Below are 19,472 nucleotides of genomic sequence, written 5' to 3'. Positions count from 1 at the left end.
ATTTTCATTGGACAGGTACAAACAACAGGGTTTGTGATGAGCAGAGCTGAGTTTCTATTGGCTGCAGGTTTCCCAGCGAATCATAATAACCAGCCGCATGTCACTGCCCAACCAGCAGATGGAGCAGAGATACAGCAGAGACACAAACTCACAACTGGAATAACTGGGGAAGGAGATTCATTAGTCACACGGCCCTTTGTGGCCCCAGCCTGTAAGAATCACAATCACAGCTACAGACTAGACAGGTTTATTGCCCCTGAATCAGTAATAAGGCATCAGATATAGAGACTGCAATCTTTTACAGTAATAACAGACAGTGCAGGGTTAATATGAGCTCAAAAGGCACGTGACAGGGTTAACTCCATATTGGGGCTCAGCATCACAGAGGGAGGAGCTTGATATAAACCTCAGAGCTGACAGTCACATGACCAGGCTTCTGTATTGAAGTGCAGAGATTGTGGTAACTCGGGGGCGGGACTGGGAGTGCGGAGCAGCAGCGCAGGGAATTCAGTGTCAGGACGCAGCGCAATCCTGCTGGGAGTGGGGCCCCTTATTCCGACTCCTTCTCCTGGGCAGGTTTGCTGGTCAGTCCCAGAAGGCCGTGGGCGGTGCTGAAGAGGTTTATGGGAGATGATCCGTCGGTGATTAGTGTGGACTGGATGCCCAGACCCCTCAGCAGTTTCACCTGTGGGAGAGAGTGGGGGGGAAGGGTGAGACTCAGGGGCCACAGACACAAGCAGTACTTGGGGCCACACTATGGAACGCACTTTAGGACATCATAAGTAGAACACACGCTCCTGCATGCGCTCTCGTAAAGAAGAAGTAGTGAGACTCGTCTCTTATTAGACTCACTTATCTGAAGAGGCTGCAGTCTCACCTCTGTGCTGCCCACACTTGCTGCTGTGATCTCCCCCCTCGTGGCTCATTCCTCAGCCCTCCCTCCTCAGCCCTCTGTGCTCAGACCTCAGCTCGTAAGCCAGGCTGATAACTGAGGTGGGGGGGCTGATAACTGAGGCGGGGGGGCTGATAACTGAGGCGGGAGGGCTGATAACTGAGGCGGGAGGGCTGATAACTGAGGCGGGAGGGCTGATAACTGAGGAGGGAGGGCTGATAACTGAGGAGGGAGGGCTGATAACTGAGGAGGGAGGGCTGATAACTGAGGAGGGAGGGCTGATAACTGAGGCGGGGGGCTGATAACTGAGGCGGGGGGGCTGATAACTGAGGCGGGGGGGCTGATAACTGAGGAGGGAGGGCTGATAACTGAGGCGGGGGGGCTGATAACTGAGGCGGGGGGGCTGATAACTGAGGTGGGGGGGCTGATAACTGAGGAGGGAGGGCTGATAACTGAGGCGGGGGGGCTGATAACTGAGGCGGGGGGCTGATAACTGAGGCGGGGGGCTGATAACTGAGGCGGGGGGCTGATAACTGAGGAGGGAGGGCTGATAACTGAGGCGGGGGGCTGATAACTGAGGCGGGGGGGCTGATAACTGAGGCGGGAGGGCTGATAACTGATGCGGGGGGGCTGATAACTGATGCGGGGGGGCTGATAACTGATGCGGGGGGGCTGATAACTGAGGCGGGGGGGCTGATAACTGAGGCGGGGGGTGTGACAAATACTGAGTGTGACCAAAATCCCCTTCTACTGGTCCCATTTTATCAACAGCTAACTGACTAGTACACATCTAATCCAAGATGGTGTTTCTTCTTTGTTCTACTTTCCCGCCAAAAAGCTTTAAACAAAGGAGCTCCCAGGATAGCCCTCCAGAAGAGCTGGACAAACCCCTCCAAGGTATTTCCCCTCCCCTAATGATGCAGCAGGGCCCCTGCCAATCAGACCTGCTTGGGTGGGGTTAACCAGAAGCAGGGCCGGCCTCCCAGCCAATCAACCCTAGGGGGTGGGGAAAAGGCCAGAAATACCAGAGGGGAGGGATAGAGAGTTGTTCGTCTGGGGTGTAACCTGGATGTGGCAGGTCACCCTCCTCTGCGGTTCCTTGGAGTTTATCCTAGCTGAGGCAAGAAGACTCCCTCCAACAGTTTGGATTTCCCTACCTCCCAGAGGACTGTTTATACCTGGATCCCCTTGAGGTCTGGTTATTCTGTGGATTTACCCAAAGGCACTTTGCTCCTTACCCCTTTGAAATTGCCCAAAGGAACTCCCTGACTTTGGATTTGCCTGGAGGGCGTGTGCATCTTGGAGTGGATTGCTCCAAGGGAAGCTCTTTATTTCTGACCGGGAGTGTTTTGGACTTGGGGGAGTTCACATGCTAATGCCGTGTTCCTGATCTACTGCTTGTTGTATATCTGAAATAAACTCCTGTGTAAACCCCTCTTAAAGGTGTGGTATTTCCCTGTGTGTGCTAGTTGGTCATACGTCACACGTTTACGTGACAGGGGGGCTGATAACTGAGGCGGGGGGGCTGATAACTGAGGCGGGGGGGCTGATAACTGAGGCGGGGGGGCTGATAACTGAGGCGGGAGGGGGGAGATCACAACAGCAAATGTGGGCAGCACAGAGGGGAGACTGCAGTCTCTTCAGATAAGAGAGTCTAATAAGAGACGAGTCTCACTACTTCTTCTTTACGAGAGCGCGTGCAGGAGCGTGTGTTCTACTGATGATGCAATGATGTGATGACCCACCTGCAGCTCCGGTCCAGCCAGGGCGATGTCCCTCAGGGTGCCTGAGCCAATCGACTCCACCATCTCCCGGAACTTCTTGATTTCGATCTCGGACAATTCCTGGGACTTCTGCACCTCCAGCTTGTTCTTGTCCTGCGTGTAGCGCAACTCCTCACTCCGGGCCTGGCGCAACCGCTGCAGCTCCGCCTCCTGCAGAATCAAACCGAACTGCGTCAGCCCCACCTCCTGGGAACTCACAGACACCTGCACCTGATTGGTTCTCAACTCCTTCACTTACCGTCTCAATGGCCAGAGCCTCGGCGCGAAGTTTGGCCTGTAGCACCGCCCCCTCACCCTCGATTCTGGCAGCTTCTGCCTTAGACTCCGCCTCTGCCCTGGCTGCACCGGTGCTTTCCACTATGGTACTGCGGGGAGATGTGGGCACAGGGGTCACACAGAATGTAGGGAAGTCAGGGACAGAGCTAGTGAGAAGGTACTTAGATACTGTACCTCAGCGCCTCCAGTCCCAGCAGCTCCTTCCGCGCTTTCTCAGAATCCGCCTGGTCTGTGATTCGCTGCCTCTCCAAGCGACCCTTGGCTTCCTGCTCCAGCCTCTCGGCCTCATGCCTGGGAAGAATTCAGAATAACATGGAATCAGCACTGGGGGTCGCCGTGCAACTGTTCTGCACTAATAAACAAGACAAGTGAAATACAAGAAACGACCACAAGATGTCGCTCGGGAGCAGGGACACATTTGCTGCCAATGGTGCAATACAAACAATGGCCACAGGGCGTCACTAAGTAGCGAGCACGATGCAGCGACTTCATTGGTGTCCAACGTGTGGCTCTTCCGCTGGGGTTGGACGCCACTACACAAACACTAGAGCAGATCAGTCTCACCTTGCAGTTGCCTCCTGGGAGTTGGTGGTGATTTCGATGGCGAGTTGGACACTTTTCTGCAGAGCATCGCGCGTGCGCTGATCCACCGGCTCCACAGTCTGAATGTCGACGCTGGTGATGATCAAGTTGTTCTGGGGGAACCTGAAGGAGCTGCGGATCTTCATCGCCTCATCAAAGCCAAAGACGGCCGAGCAAATGATCCGATTGGAGTTCTGCAGGTGCAACGGGGGGAATGAGATGGGGGCTGGCGGGGGAGGGGTGGGGGTAACAGTCTGCACTGCTCACGCACCTTGTGGAAGTCGTCGAACTGCACCGACGCGACAGCTCCTCGGATCCGGGAAGCGATGGCTTTACAGGCGTCACCCACAAAATCAGGAACAGTGAAAAGCTTTGAGGCCTCAGCCGGGTCCTTTCTGTCCTTAATATCAAAGTGCCTGGCGGGACAGAAATTAGATATAGAATAATTGTGCTGAAAAAAGTCGTGTTTCAGGCTGATTTATTGAATATTTCTGCAAAAACCCTAATAATCCCTCCCTTCTCTTCCACTTGCTGCTCCCTGAATTCCCAGGCTGTGCACTCAGCTCACTGCACTGTAGGACAGGAACCAATCAGCAGCTAGCAGGACCTGATAGGGAACTGAAGCCTGTCTGTGCTTGTGTGACTGCAGGGCTGTGATTGGCTGTCCCCCTCCTACTGTGCTTCTGGCAGGGACACGCCCACCCCTCATTTGAAACACAGACAGGGACCAGAGAACATCTATAGGGAGCTCCAATAAAGGGGCTATTTTTAAAGATAATATTAATGTTTAGCACCATGTAAAAGCCACGCCATATATTACTTATAATTGCCTACACAATTAGTTTTTTATTTATTTATCCTATATGTCTCCTTTAACAGGGCATGGTCCCACCAATGAGATAAGAGCGTGGGAGTGGCCTCACCAGTTGTACGAGAGCTTGATCTGCAGTCGCGCATGGTCGGCCGTCTCAATGTTAATGATGTCGGTGCAGAAGTCGGGCCCCATGAGGAGGCAAATGGCTTTAATGACATTGGCACGCTTGGGGGTGGAGCCGGAGAGGCTCAGAACTGTGAACTGTTCATCAGGACCAAGTACCACCAGCTCCGGTCCAAACACCACTCTGGGGGGAGGAGACAAAAGGGAAAGGTCAGTGGGTAGGAGACAATATGGTTCCTAGAGGAACAGATTCACTCACCGAGATTTCTTCTCCCGGTAGTCGTAGACCTGCACGGCAGCGTTATGGGGCACCCGGTAGGTGACTGCCCGAGTCTTGTCTCTTGGCTGCACCTCTTGTGCCTGACCCTGTCTCTCAGATCTGTCAGCCAGAGGGTCTTTCCCAGAAGCCAAGAGGGTCTCCACATTGGCCGGTAGCTCCTTCTCCCACAACTCTTCATCTTGTGTCAGCATGTAGCTCTCTCCCACCACCGCCCGCACCTGCAAATGAGCAACATGGGGCACAAATGAGCAACCTGGGGGCACCCATCACATTCTCACCCTCTGGCACTTACACAGAGGTCACCAAGGAGACAGCAATGGGTTAATTAATGTCCCTTAACTGGAAAGTACAAGAACCCCATAACCAATTCCTCCAGGAACTGTACAGGCAAAGGAAGTGTAACCATTAACAAACATGGCCGCCTCGGAACACAACAGCCTGATGGCCCATCAACCTATCCTGTATTTCCTGTAAGAATTAAAGAGACAGTACCCTGCTCATGCCAGGGACTGGTGGAGCCCAATTCTCCTTACTTTGCCAGTCTTGATGTCCCTGACGTAGATGCCTTCATTCTCATCCAGGGGAATGGCCTCCCTTCTCACCACCACCTCGACTTCCACAGGGGGGACGTACTCAATGGGTCCACGGATCATCCAGCGGTCTCCAGGCTTGCGCTCCACCTCAGTGCCCTCCTACATGGGACAGGAAAGAGTTAGAGGATGGGCGGGGCATTAGACAGGAAGAGCAGATACACTCACTGGCACTTCCTTCTCTTTCCTCCGCTTCTCATGGGGCCCAGAAGCCTTTGAAGGAAACAGAACAGTGAACTCCATCCCCTTCAGGCTACAACCCCCCCTACAGACAGAAGGTAGTGTTTATCCGTTGTATATTATTGACTCCTGTGGGGCCTCACCTCATCCTTCTTTTCCAACACCTGCAGAGCCCTCAGAACCAAGCCTTCCTCCTCTGACAAGATGTAGACGTCTTGGATCCCATACTCCAAACTCTCCCCAGGCTGAAGGAAGAAAGACTTCTCACCCTGAGGGGAAGAGCAAGGACAGTGGGGTCAGTAATAACTTCTTAGAGCCAAATACCCCTCCATCAACTGCCCCGCTCACAGACCCCAGCACATTCTTCCAAGTACTTACCTACTGTCATAGTCCCTCACTTTTCTCATCCCCTCCATCTCTGCTTCCTCCCACACTCCAACCCCTCCCCACACTCAGCTTCCTCCTCCCCATGCCCACCCACAGTCCCCCAGCTTTCTGTTCTCCATACAGTCCCTCAGCTTCCCCGCCCCTGTTCCTCTTCCCACAGCCCTCCTATTATGGATTATAGTGCCCCCGCTTGTCACCTTGACAACCCTTTTTTGCCCCAGCTGAGGTTTCCCATCGTCTCCCACTGGATCCAGAATGACGCAGTACTGCCTGCTGTTCAGGGTGGTTATGTCCACGACTCCCACCACCTCCTCGTACACATTGGGGATATAGGCCTCTGTGTCCTCCATGGTCACCAGCCATTCCTCTCCTGTTCGGCGGAGGTTCCCCTTGTCCCAGCGGAAGGTTTTGGTTGCTCGGATGTGCAGAGCTCTCTGTGGCAGGGCATGGGTTTAGAGAATAAAGTAAATAACAGAGGACTTGTATGGAGGGGTCAGGCACATGGAGGGAAGAAAGGAATTAGAGAGAGGGGGGGATGATGAAAGGTAAGTACAAATTGACACTGGCCATTAGGTGGCACTGTGACCTACTATCGTGTCTGCCTCTTGGTGGCCCCAGGAGGACCCAACAATTTGGCTCACAATTAACAGGGACTTACCTTGTCTGTTAGTACAAAGGCATCAACAATGTCCACCACCTCCTCAAATACTCCAGGGAGATAGGCACCCACCTTCTTAACTAGCCACTCCTCACCTGCAAGAAGGAGAGACAGCATGAGCCTGAGGGAAGGAGGGAGGGGGATTGGCCAAAGGAGACAAATAGGAAACTTCTCAAGGAAGAGAGAGACCTTCCTGCTGGACAATAATGGAGGATCAGTGGTGGAAGATGCAGGTAGCTGAGTGGCACATCAATGTCAAAATTAAAGAGCCAACCACTGACCTGTGACTCTGTCCCGTCCTTCCCGGTCCTTGCACTCTTTACGGGCTCGCAGGCGGATGGCTTGGTTATGTCGGATGACACTGGCCTGGATGGTCTGTACCACCTCCACCTCTTTCCGGGGGATGTAGGTTCCTGTTAGGAGATAAACGGCAAGGTCACTCCCCCCAGACTGTGGCCAGTTCCGTGTCAGTGGCGGTGGCCATAGATGGGCTTCTTACCTGGTCCCTCAAAAAGCCACTCGTCCCCGGCCACATATTTGCCACTTTCGTCTTCTAAGTCCAGCAGAGCTTTTAGGTGCAAGGCGGTGTTGGCAAGAACCACAGTGAGGGGGGTGATGCCCTGTGGGAGAAGAAGCAGCAATTAGGGCACAGCTTGACTTTTTTAGTTCCAGATCTCAATTAGGCAGCCATCAAGCCCCCCCATCTACTGCTTAACCCCCACTGGATTAAGTTGGTGCTGCCCTGTTGGTTCCTACTAAGAGCTGGTTGTACTTTAAATTCCTTAAACTCAATAGCTTGATGTGCTTCCTCAGAAGAAGGGATTTCACCCACCCCCATGGCAGCTGCCCCTTCCCGTGTGCCACCATCCTCCTCCTCTGTCTGGTTTGAGAGGATTTCACTCCTGGCAGTGATTGGTTGTTCTTTTGACCTCTTAATATTGCAGCGAGACCTTCCCCAGAAGAACCTGGCTGCATGGAAATTCCTCTAGGGATTATTAATTATATATTATATTATTTAGCACATGATACATATATGTACCCACCAGCTGCAGCTCCTCCCCAGGGTACAGGGGAAATGGGTCCTGGGTCAGTCGGATCTCCTTGTCTCCATGGCTGAGCTTGGCCTGTCCTACATCATCAAACAGAACTTTCTCCTCTGAGTCCCTCTGCACAGGATTCTGGATCACACAGTAATGGCGAGGGGGCACCATGACCATGCGCTGGGGGTGATGAAGGACCCTGCCGGAGTGTTGGCAAAGATATCAACCCAAAGCCTGGCCACATCCATGTGCTGTAGCCTATTGTCCCATCTCTGGATCTGTACAGGGCAAGTCCCACCTCTGTATTCCCATGAGCGCCCCCTAGTGTCCCACCTCTATATTCCCGTGAGCTCCCCCTAGTGTCCCACCTCTGTATTGCCATGAGCTCCCCCTAGTGTCCCACCCCTGTATTCCCATGATCTCCCCCTTGTCCCACCTCTGTATTCCCGTGAGCTCCCCCTAGTGTCCCACCTCTGTATTCCTGTGAGTGCCCCCTAGCGTCACACCTCTGTATTCCCATGAGTTCCCCCTAGTGTCCCACCTCTGTATTCCCGTGAGCTCCCCCTAGTGTCCCACCTCTGTATTGCCATGAGCTCCCCCTAGTGTCCCACCCCTGTATTCCCATGATCTCCCCCTTGTCCCACCTCTGTATTCCCGTGAGCTCCCCCTAGTGTCCCACCTCTGTATTCCCGTGAGCTCCCCCTAGTGTCCCACCTCTGTATTGCCATGAGCTCCCCCTAGTGTCCCACCCCTGTATTCCCATGATCTCCCTTGTCCCACCTCTGTATTCCCGTGAGCTCCCCCTAGTGTCCCACCTCTGTATTCCCGTGAGCGCCCCCTAGTGTCCCACCTCTGTATTCCCGCGATCTCCCCCTAGTGTCCCACCTCTGTATTCCCGTGAGCTCCCCCTAGTGTCCCACCTCTGTATTCCCATGGAACGGACTTACCTCTCATTGTCCTGTCGGATGTAGGTCTTGGGCCCAGTCTCCACGCGGGAGATGTTACTGTTCTGATCCAAGACATGGATGTAGCAGTAGGGAGGGATGCGGATAATGGATTCCTCACTCATCTTGTACGTTTATATCCCTAAGGAGGAAATAAAGGAGCATCATGTGACTCTACTTCCTTTTTGTCACAGACACAGATACAGAGAGCCCAGATACATACTCTGATAGGCTCATTGGCAGCACTGCTGGGTACAGAAGCTTGTGATTAGTTAACTAGGAAAGCTAGTAAAACAAGAGCAACTGCAACACTGGTTCCCTCACCCCAAAGCTCCGGCTCAGCAGGACAATGAGCACTAGAGAGAGGCCCAGGGAATAAGGACAAAGCAAAGGTTAAAGAACAATCCCAAGATGCCCCGGGTCAGACTCTCACCTAAAGGAAAGACTGTAGGAGGGGCCAAGAAGCAATAACCCCCCCCACCCCGAAGAGAAAAGGACATTTGCTTTCCTGGTAAATCTCTTTTGAGTAGGCCCTAACTGTCAGGACGTCTGGGGATGTCCCAAAGTCGTCCAAAAAATGCTAGAGATAAACATATTAACTGGAAGTGAAATGTAATAGAAAAATGCTATTTGATTATCTCAGGAAGTGAACTATGTGCTACTGCTGCTTGTAGCACCTTCCTGCCAAAATCGGATTGACCGGAATGAAAGACTCATCCTGGAGAAGAACCTTTGGAGTTGAGTGTTGTGTCTGGATGCCATAACATGCTCATATGTAATGCCCCATCTGTCTGTCAGCATCTGAAATATGGAGACTTTCAGTTCCACTCTCCCAGATCCAACGTATTGCGACGGAGATCGTCCGCTTGCCAATTTTGCCGTCCGGGAATGTGAATTGCCGTAAGGTGAACCGAGTTCTCTTCTGCCCAGTGGATTATCTTGGATATCTCTGACATCTCTGCTGCACTTCTCTTGCCCCCTTGCTTGTTCAGATAGGCGACTGCCGTATTGTTGTCCAATTGAATTTGAACATGGGCCACCAGTGTAGGCTGTTGTGTGTGGATCTGGGAAGAGATATTGGTTGAGAGAGATCCCGGTGATCTCTGTTTCATTGGTGTAGAAATCCCCTTTGAAGTGGTCTCATGTGGAATTATGCAAATGGGACAGCATCGATTGTGGATGTCATGAGAACCAACAGGTGTAGGACAGTATACCATGTCACTGTGCCGGACCATAAGGTCGGCATTAGAGTTCGAATTCTGATGATCTTTTCCGGTGGTAGGAAAAGGTGTTGACGTTTGGAGTCTACCAACATGCCTAAAAAGGGGTCTGGCTGGGTGACAGAATGCTTTTGTGGTAGTTGATGATCCATCTGTGCCTTGTCAGATGGTGAATGTAGAGCTGGGTGGCTTGGCAGGCAGAGTCTCCGCAAAGATCAGTATGTCGTCTAAATAGGGGAAAATGTGTACCCCAAGATGGTGGATCGTGGCTATCAGTGCCCCCAGAACCTCTTAGTGCTGAGGTCAAACAGAATGGCATGGCCTGGAATTGATAGTGTTACTGATTGATGAAAAATCTGAGATATTTGTAGTGATCTTTATGAATGTAAGTACTCTAGGTCTACTTTAGTCATGAATGCTGCTGGTGGTATTGAAGCTGTTATGGTACGTATTGTTTCCATTTTGAAACACTAGTACCTTATGAATTTGTTGCAGGGGTGAAGATTGAGTACGGGGTGAAAACCTCCGTCTTTCTTTGGCACCAGAAAGAGGTTTGAACAGAAACCTCAAAATTTTTCCTTGAGTGGAACTGGAGTAATTACCCCCTTGTCTAGCAGATCTTGTAGAATATTTGACATGGCTGTAGCCCTGGTTCAGTCTAAAGGAACGTTGGTAGGGACATATCTGTGATTTGGAGGAAACTTGTCGAAAAAAATTCTGTGACCTTGGGAGATATCTGGCATAGATTCCTGCCAAACTGTGGAAACGTGTTTGAGTCTCCCTCCCAATATCAGTGTCCAATGACCGTAGAGAGTCAGGAATCCTGACTTTTATGTGGTCCCCCTTTCCTGAGGAGCTTTGACTGGGATTGCCAGGGTTTGAATTTCTTGGTAGAGGTCTGCTGTGATGTAGGCCTGCCTCTATTTGATCTGTTGTAAGAACCCCAAGAGCGGTTGTGGAAATTGAGTTTATGGGTGTCACCTTGCCCTGGGGAAGGAAGGCTCCTTTGCCTCCCGTTACTTCAGCAATAATCTTTTTGAGCTCAGGTCCAAATAGTTGTTGACCTTTGAATTTGAGAGAAACTAACCTACTCTTAAAAGCCAAATCACCTGACCATTGTCTTAGCCACAAGGCCCTTCTGGCTGCAATAGCCGCTGCTGAGGATCTGGCTGCTAGTTTTCAGAGATGCATCACCTAGGCATGAAAGAGCCAGGTTGTTTTTATCTAATGTGTCAGAAGCATTAGTGTGTGATGGAGAATTCTTTAACTCATGACACCAATTGCTAGCTGTGCGTGCCACACTAAGAGCTGCAGAAGCTGGATGAAGTATAGCTGCCGAGTGTAGGAAATCTCCTTTGAGTGCCGACTCCCATCTTCTTATCCATGGGGCCCCGGAATGAACCGGCATCTTCAGAGGGAAGAGTAGTATTTCTGGATAAGCGGAGAATTGCTGATTCTACTTTAGGGGACTTATCCCAAAACTTCTTATGATCATCAGCTGTTGGAAATTTAGCATAAAACTTTTGTGGAATAGAGTTGCGCTTGTCTGGGTCAGACCACTCATTAGAAATGGTCCGAGTTATAGATTTGCTTGTGGGAAAAGATCTGGTCTTTTTTGATCTATTACCCAATAACTTATTCACTTTAGAAATTGGTGATGTAACGAATTCTTACCCTGGTGGTCTAGTGGCTTACCCTGGTGCCGGCGAGGACACCCCATTATGTGCTTCCTTCCTCGTTCAACCCGGCTCTCCTATGGTGTGCGGGCGCGCGCTTCTGGGTTTATGCGCCGGCACTATGACATCATCACGCAATGGAGCGAAAAATTCAAAGTGTTTAATGGGGCTCTGAATGGAAGCCCATTGTTAGGTTCTACTTAGCTGTTCCTGGCCTGTGTATTATAGGTGTATCCTGATTGATATTACTGGTTTTGACCCTTGCCTGGCTGCCTGACTATTCTAAACTGTGTATCCTGACCTTTGCCTGTTTTTCTGATTATTCTACGCTCTTCAATCCTGATCCTAGCCTGTCTGACTATTCCTTAAACTCTGCCTGTACTGACCCGGCCTGTCTGACTATTCTCTACTCCACATATGTTGGCCGGCCTGTCTGTCCATGTTATATTGTCTGGTCTGTCTTCCAAGCTGTGTTGTCTTCAGTGTCCTTGTGAGACCATCGTGCCCCTTTGCTTATCCAGAACCTGTAGCTTTGCTCCTCTATTAGTAAGACCTGGAGGCATCCAATTAGCCAAGGGCCTCCTGAGGTGAAAGGCGGCTGTTAAAGGCAGAAGCAAGAGCCGAGACCAGGGAGCCCAGCAGTGGTTCTGGATTTAGGGTGCCGAACGTGACAGTACAACGGGCCAGCATAAGTGGACTAGAGAATAGTCAGACAGGCAGAGGTCAAGGAATGGTCAGACAGGCTAGGATCAGGGTTGGAGAGCGTAGAATATTCAGCAAAACAGGCAAGTTTAGGATAGTCAGGCAGCCAGGCAAGGGTCAAAACCAGTAATATCAATCAGGATACACCTATAATACACAGGCCAGGAACAGCTAAGTAGAACCTAACAACGGGCAATGAGTTTCCATTCATAGCCCCGTTAAATACTTTGAATTTCATGCCATTGCGTGATGAAATCAAGCCGGCACATAAACCGGGAAGCGTGCGGCCGGTGCTGAATGAGGAAGGAAGCAAATAACGGGGGATTGCACAGCAGGGGCAGGAGAGCCTGACACTTTTATATCGGCTGATCTAATGGAGGGGAAGATGTTGCAGGACTTGCAGGGTCTGGAGAAAGTTGTGGGAAGTGACCCATTATCTCATGCTCATTAACTCAGCGTGTGCGAGTGATGTCACTCCTGTGCTCATTAATTCAGCGTGTGCGAGTGATGTCACTACTGTGCTCATTAACTCAGCGTGTGCGAGTGATGTCACTCCCGTGCTCATTAATTCAGCGTGTGCGAGTGATGTCACTCCTGTGCTCATTAATTCAGCGTGTGCGAGTGATGTCACTACTGTGCTCATTAACTCAGCGTGTGCGAGTGATGTCACTCCTGTACTCATTAACTCAGCATGTGCGAGTGATGTCACTCCTGTGCTCATTAACTCAGCGTGTGCGGGTGATGTCACTACTGTGCTCATTAACTCAGCGTGTGCGAGTGATGTCACTCCCGTGCTCATTAATTCAGCGTGTGCGAGTGATGTCACTCCTGTGCTCATTAATTCGGTGTGTGCGAGTGATGTCACTCCTGTACTCATTAACTCAGCATGTGCGAGTGATGTCACTCCCGTGCTCATTAATTCAGCGTGTGCGAGTGATGTCACTCCTGTGCTCATTAACTCAGCGTGTGCGAGTGATGTCACTCCTGTGCTCATTGACTCAGCGTGCTCATTAACTCAGCGTGTGCGAGTGATGTCACTCCTGTGCTCATTAATTCGGTGTGTGCGAGTGATGTCACTCCCGTACTCATTAACTCAGCATGTGCGAGTGATGTCACTCCCGTGCTCATTAATTCAGCGTGTGCGAGTGATGTCACTCCTGTGCTCATTAATTCGGTGTGTGCGAGTGATGTCACTCCTGTACTCATTAACTCAGCATGTGCGAGTGATGTCACTCCTGTGCTCATTAACTCAGCGTGTGCGGGTGATGTCACTACTGTGCTCATTAACTCAGCGTGTGCGAGTGATGTCACTCCTGTGCTCATTAACTCAGCATGTGCGAGTGATGTCACTCCTGTGCTCATTAATTCAGCGTGTGCGAGTGATGTCACTCCTGTGCTCATTGACTCAGCGTGTGCGAGTGATGTCACTCCTGTGCTCATTGACTCAACGTGTGCGAGTGATGTCACTCCTGTGCTCATTGACTCAGCGTGTGCGAGTGATGTCACTCCTGTGCTCATTAATTCAGCGTGTGCGAGTGATGTCACTCCTGTGCTCATTGACTCAGCGTGTGCAAGTGATGTCACTCCTGTGCTCATTAATTCAGCGTGTGTGAGTGATGTCACTCCTGTGCTCATTAATTCAGCGTGTGCGAGTGATGTCACTCCTGTGCTCATTAATTCAGAGTGTGTGAGTGATGTTACTCCTGTGTTCATTAACTCAGTGTGAAAGTGACATTACTCCTTTGCGCCCTGTAGTTAGGTCAATTTTGGTGTGAGTTGTAAAGGGGAAGTGACGTATGGTGCTGCCGGAAGCTTGTATTACCTGGTAACGCCTGTGGATGTTGATACCCCCGGGACCCTGAGGCGGCGGTGAACATTCAGAAGGTCGTCAGAATCATCAGGACTTGCTAAACCTCTAGTATAGTGGAGCTCACACGTATATGGGGCTCACACTGACAGGGGGAATCACCCCGCTGAAGTAAGTGGAGCTGCAGCCAAAAATATAATGGAGCTCACACAGATTAGTATAGAAGGGACACCCCGCTGTAATTAGCCAAGGAATCCTCTTGCTTTTCCAGAAATCATTAGAGACATAAAGGATAAATAAAAAACCCTAATTTTGTAGGCAATTATAAGTAATATATGGTGTTGCTTTTACATGGGGCTAAAAATTAATATTATCTATAAAAATAGCCCCTTTATTGGAGCTCCCTATAGATGTTCTCTGGTCCCTGTCTGTGTTTCAAATGAGGGGTGGGCGTGTCCCTGGCAGAAGCCCAGTAGGAAGGGGACAGCCAATCACAGCCCTACAGTCACACAAGCACAGACAGGCTTCAGTTCCCTATCAGGTCCTGCTAGCTGCTGATTGGTTCCTGTCCTACAGTGCAGTGAGCTGAGTGCACAGCCTGGGAATTCAGGGAGCAGCGAGTGGAAGAGAAGGGAGGGATTATTAGGGTTTTTGCAGAAATATTCAATAAATCAGCCTGAAACACTACTTTTTTAGGCACAATTCTTCTATATCTAAATGAGTATAATGCACTGGTACCTTATTAATTTTTACACAATATGTCTCCTTTAATATAATGTGTGGCAGAAAACATTTGGAGCTCATGTAATTGCGTCAGCGCACACTCGCGAGGGCTCACCTACAACTAGACCACACCTATAGTATAAAAGGTTGAAACGAATTAAAAAATAAATACAGTTTTATAAAAAACAAAAAAAATGGAGGATGGATGTTTGGATGTCCAACTCCGAGCAGGACAAACAAAAACCGGAGGAAAGAGGAGACACAGGAAGAGGAGGAGCCTAAAGAATTGAATTATTACTTGTCCTGCCTCCAGAGAGGAGAACTTAAAGGAGCGGTTCACTTGAACGGGACTTTTAGTATATATTACAGAATGGCCAATTCTAAGCAACTTTTTAATTGCTCTTCATTATTTATATAGTTGCCTTTTTCTTCTGACTCTTTCCAGTTTTCAAATAGGGTCACTGACCCCATCTAGAAACAAATACTCTGTAAGGCTACAAATGTATTGTTATTGCTACTTTTTATTCCTCATCTTTCTATTCAGGCCTCTCCTATTCATATTCCAGTCTCATATTCAAATCAGCGCATGGTTGCTAGGGGAATTTGGACCCTAGCAACAAGATGACTGAAATGACAAACTGGAGAGCTGCTGAATGAAAAGCTAAATAAGTAAAAAACACCAATAATGAAAAGCAATAGTAAGTTGTCTCAAATTGTACGTGATAATAAGAGTTAATGTAAAGGAGCCACTCGCTTGTATAAACCAGACATAAAGGAGACACAACGCTTACCTGTGAGGAGGAGGCGACACTACAACACCACATGCAACTGTCCCACTGACTGGAAAACACCAGCTGATCCCGTAATAAACTCTCCAAGCTCCTCCCATTCCCCGCCTCCATGTGACTCCGGACAGCCATTCACTCCTGAGTCTCATTCCGGGGATTCCCAGCTTGTTACGCCACATCCAGTATAGCCCCGCCCCCTCCCATATGGAACAGAGCGCGTCAGTCAGCGAGGGGCGTGTCATACAGGGGCTACAAAGCCGTTCCATGGAGGGGCGGGGCTTGGGAAGTAAGCGCAGCCGGTAGTTGTGAGGTGAGTGAGCTGATTGGTCAGTGATGTGTCAGTTTGACAGAACAGGTCGGGGCACATTTTAGTGTTGATACAAGAATAGAGGGAAGGGTTGCAGTTACCGTGACACTGGGGTGGGGCAGTTGGACAAAGCACTGGCCTCACCTCTCCCACAATGCGCCTGGGGCCCCCCATTACTAGGGGAAGCACATCTGATCTGGAGCCAATGAGAATGTGGGGCCCAAGCATGGAACCAGCCAATGGGAAGGGGTGCAGGTTGCCCAATAGAATGGTGCTACGTCATCAGCTCATGGCTCTACTTGTGGCCCTGCACTAAATACACATTTCACTTCTGCTCTGCTGTGATTGGGCCAAATGTCAGTCCTTTTTATTTGCTGAAACTTCAATATAGAAATGAGGAGCCGCCCCCCTGTATATGGGACATAGTGAGCTGTGCCTGGGGGTCCTACACTGGAAGGGGCTGCTTGTTGCCAGGGAGACAGTGTTAGTGCAACTCCCAGCAACCCTTCCACCCCCACACACAGGTAAATGGCCACTAATCATCAGACAATGCAACTGCCTGCGCTTCTTCATGAACTACAACTCCCTGCAGGGTATCAGGCAGCTGTATTGCAATGTGGGCCCTAAATAAAGGGGCCCCAGGGCTGCTCAGGATAAGATGCACAATGAGTGAGAGGTGAGTCTCAGGCAGATGCAGGGAAAGCAAACAAACCCCCAGCACAGTAAAACACCAATCTACTCCCCGCACCCCCTGCTGGCCTTGGGACCACAACATTATACATGAGTTTTGGGGAAAGAAATACAATAAAATCAGTGTAAATACAATAAAATCAGTGTATTATTAGGGCAGCCACTCTCTCTTACCTGCACTCCCGTCTGTAACTCCCAGCAAGTGTCACTCACAGGAAGAACTGGCTGCAGGCACTGGGCTGGGCTACAGGGAGGAGTCAATTAAAGGGATCATCACTCGGCTACAGACACAGCTTGGATCAGGCCTTGTTTGCTCTGAGCATACCCCCCCCCAGAGGAACTCCCTGCACCCACGCTGCCTCCAGCTGTACTTTGTATATCTCTGTGCAATAAAGGTGACTAATCAGTGGGGGAGCACAAGTGCTGCTGAGTGTCATCATGTCACAGTGGCCCCTAGAAAGATTCACTTTGGCCCCTAAACTCACAATGTCACTGCCCCGGGGCCATTTGGGGAGTCAGTGCAGATATTGGGGCAATAAAGTGATAGAAACACAATCAGCAGGAGGCTCAGGTGCCAAGTACATTGCACATACCCGTGGGTGAAGTTATTAATTGTGAAACTGCCCTTTATGTGCCCAACACACTGATCTCCATACGGATATGGCACCTTCCCTTCCTACATATTATCAGTGGCCAATAGTTGCCCAATCCTTTCATTCAGTGCCCAGATAAGGTAACACTTTTGCACAACACGCCCACGTCTCCTGGCACAATCATTCCCTTATCAGAGGTTCATATTGGCACCACCTGCTGCTACAGATTTACCTGCACCAGGTACGGAAACAGGGCGGGCTCAAAGCCAAATCCTCACACTAATCACAAGGTTGATAGAAACACCTCCAACCAGAAACTCATTCCTGTTCCTTCAGGGCCCCAAGCTTCAGCCCCTCTGTATTGCTCCAGAACCTGTGAAATAATGAGTAACTGGCCCACAACATGGGATATGGATTGATCCCAGCATGCAACATCTTACACTGTGCCTTTAACAGCGACATCATAGCACCCTAAAATCAGTGTCTGGTTTTAGATTCAAAATATGGTCAGGGCCCCCTTAGCTTCTTGTCTTTTACATAATGTGTCTCCTTTCAGGCTGGGCCCCCTTAGCTGATAAGAATTAAGTGTCATTTAGCCCCAGTTCCAAGAATACTGCAGAGGTGTTTACCCCAAATCTCAGTCTAAATGATGAAGTGGAAGTGGAATCCCTCTGGGTAGAGATTTTGACTGGGCAAAAGGTAACAAAAAGAATTATCATTGGTGTATGTTATAAAGCACCTGGTATAAGTGTCGAGTATGAAGCCCAGCTACTCTTGCAGATACAAGCGGCTTCACAGCTGGGTCAAGTTGTTACTATGGGCGACTTCAATTATCCAGACATTGACTGGGGTAATGGGGTTGCTAAGACACAAAAAGCTAGTAGGTTTGTAAATATGCTGAATGACAACTTTTTATTCCAGCTCGTTCAAGAACCTACTAGGAATAACTCGCTTTTGGACCTGTAATAACTAACAATACTGAACTCATCTCTAACATTTGTGTGGGTGAGGGGCATTTAGGGAATAGTGATCATAACATGGTCTCCTTTGAGATTCTGTTGCAGAAGCAATTCTATAAGGGACCAACTAAAACACTACATTTCAGACGTGCAAACTGTGACAGTATAAGGGCATCTCTGCAACATATTAAGTGGGAAATGCTTTTCACAGGGTTAAACACAGAAGAAAAATGGGAAGTCTTTATAATAAATCTACTTGTCAGTATATTCCACTTGTAAGCAAGGAACGTCGTTGCAAAGCAAAACCTTTTTGGTTCAATAGAAGCGTTGGTGTTGAGGTGGGTAAGAAAAGACCTGCTTTTAAGGCTTTCAAGTTAGCTGGTACAGCCGAATCATTTATAAGGTACAAGGAGGCCAATAAATCATGCAAAGAAGCTAAAATTGATATAGAAAAGAATTACAGCAAGCAGTAAAAAGAATTAAAAATTATTTTTTAAATATGTTAATAGTAAAATGAAGCAGGAAGGGGTGGGACCTTTAATATCAGAGGGGGGTCAGCTGGTTGATGAAAACAAAATAAAAGCGCAGATTCTGAACTCGTATTTTTCATCTGTCTACACAAATGAGGAACCAGTAAGTGAAGGTTTCCTTCTTAACACTCCCAATTCTAGTAATACAACTAATGATGCATGGTTCACACATGAAGAAATTCAAAAGAGACTAGAACATGTTAAGATTAACAAAGGTCCGGGGCCAGATGGTATTCATCCCAGGGTAATTAGCGAGTTTAGCTCTGTGATTGCCAAACCTCTTTACTTAATTTTTCAGGATTCTTTGAGGTCTGGCGAATTGCTAATGTGGTGCCGCTATTCAAAAAAGGATCCCGTTCTCAGCCTCAAAACTATAGGCCAGTTAGTCTGACGTCAGTGGTAGGAAAGCTTTTTGAAGGGTTAATAAAGGATAAGATACTGGACTTCATAGCAAATCATAATACTATGAGTTTGTGCCAGCATGATTTTATGCATAATAGATCTTGCCAGACTAACTTAAAGGGCATGTAAAGTCTAAAATAGAATAAGGCTAGAAATGCTGTATTTTGTATACTAAATATAAACATGAACTTACTGCACCACAAGCCTAATCAAACAAATGATTTATGCTTTCAAAGTTGGCCACAGGGGGTCACCATCTTGTAACTTTGTTAAACATCTTTGCAAGACTAAGACTGTGCACATGCTCAGTGTGGTCTGGGCTGCTAAGAGATCGTCATAAACAAAGCTGCTTGAATTCTGCATGGCTGGGAAGTAAGGCGGGGGCTCCCCCTGCTGTTCATAAGTATGATTGTTTCCTTGCAGAGCAGTTAGGGACCGTCTGACAATTCCTATCAACACCAGTAAATGGAGAATTTCACTGTCAGGTTTCTTATAAAAACTATACACATTTTTTAATTAAAGTAT

The 19,472-nt window shown here is 49.2% G+C and overlaps 1 protein-coding gene across 2 annotated transcripts; it reads right to left on the bottom strand.

Moving 5' to 3' along the window:
• Positions 1–231: 231 nt before the first annotated feature.
• Positions 232–16,772, bottom strand: mvp.S (major vault protein S homeolog). 2 transcript variants are annotated; one of them, XM_041577963.1, is made up of 17 exons: positions 16,638–16,772; positions 8,554–8,692; positions 7,610–7,805; positions 7,066–7,186; positions 6,848–6,979; positions 6,567–6,661; positions 6,106–6,342; positions 5,665–5,790; positions 5,285–5,443; positions 4,731–4,969; positions 4,458–4,655; positions 3,806–3,950; positions 3,517–3,728; positions 3,127–3,243; positions 2,915–3,041; positions 2,638–2,826; positions 232–685 (listed from the first exon to the last, which is right to left on the bottom strand). In XM_041577963.1, the coding sequence occupies exons 2-17, from the start codon at positions 8,673–8,675 to the stop codon at positions 551–553; spliced, it is 2,550 nt and encodes an 849-aa protein (XP_041433897.1). In that variant the 5' UTR covers positions 8,676–8,692; positions 16,638–16,772; the 3' UTR covers positions 232–550. The 2 variants fall into 2 exon arrangements, with proteins under 2 accessions (XP_041433897.1, XP_018096201.1); XM_018240712.2 differs by lacking the exon at positions 16,638–16,772 and adding an exon at positions 15,470–15,608.
• Positions 16,773–19,472: the final 2,700 nt, after the last annotated feature.

The sequence above is a fragment of the Xenopus laevis genome, chromosome 9_10S (genome assembly GCF_017654675.1).
Source record: "Xenopus laevis strain J_2021 chromosome 9_10S, Xenopus_laevis_v10.1, whole genome shotgun sequence".
Classification (NCBI taxonomy): Eukaryota; Metazoa; Chordata; class Amphibia; order Anura; family Pipidae; genus Xenopus; species Xenopus laevis.
This window is presented reverse-complemented; position numbering and strand designations above follow the sequence as displayed.

Coding starts and splice junctions, on each gene's coding strand:
- mvp.S (XM_041577963.1), bottom strand. CDS start 8,675: ATGAGTGAGGAATCCATTATCCGCATCCCTCCCTACTGCTACATCCAT. Junction 4,970..5,284: donor GGGACATCAAGACTGGCAAA/GTAAGGAGAATT, acceptor GCTCATTTGCAG/GTGCGGGCGGTGGTGGGAGA. Junction 4,656..4,730: donor TACCGGGAGAAGAAATCTCG/GTGAGTGAATCT, acceptor TCCTCCCCCCAG/AGTGGTGTTTGGACCGGAGC.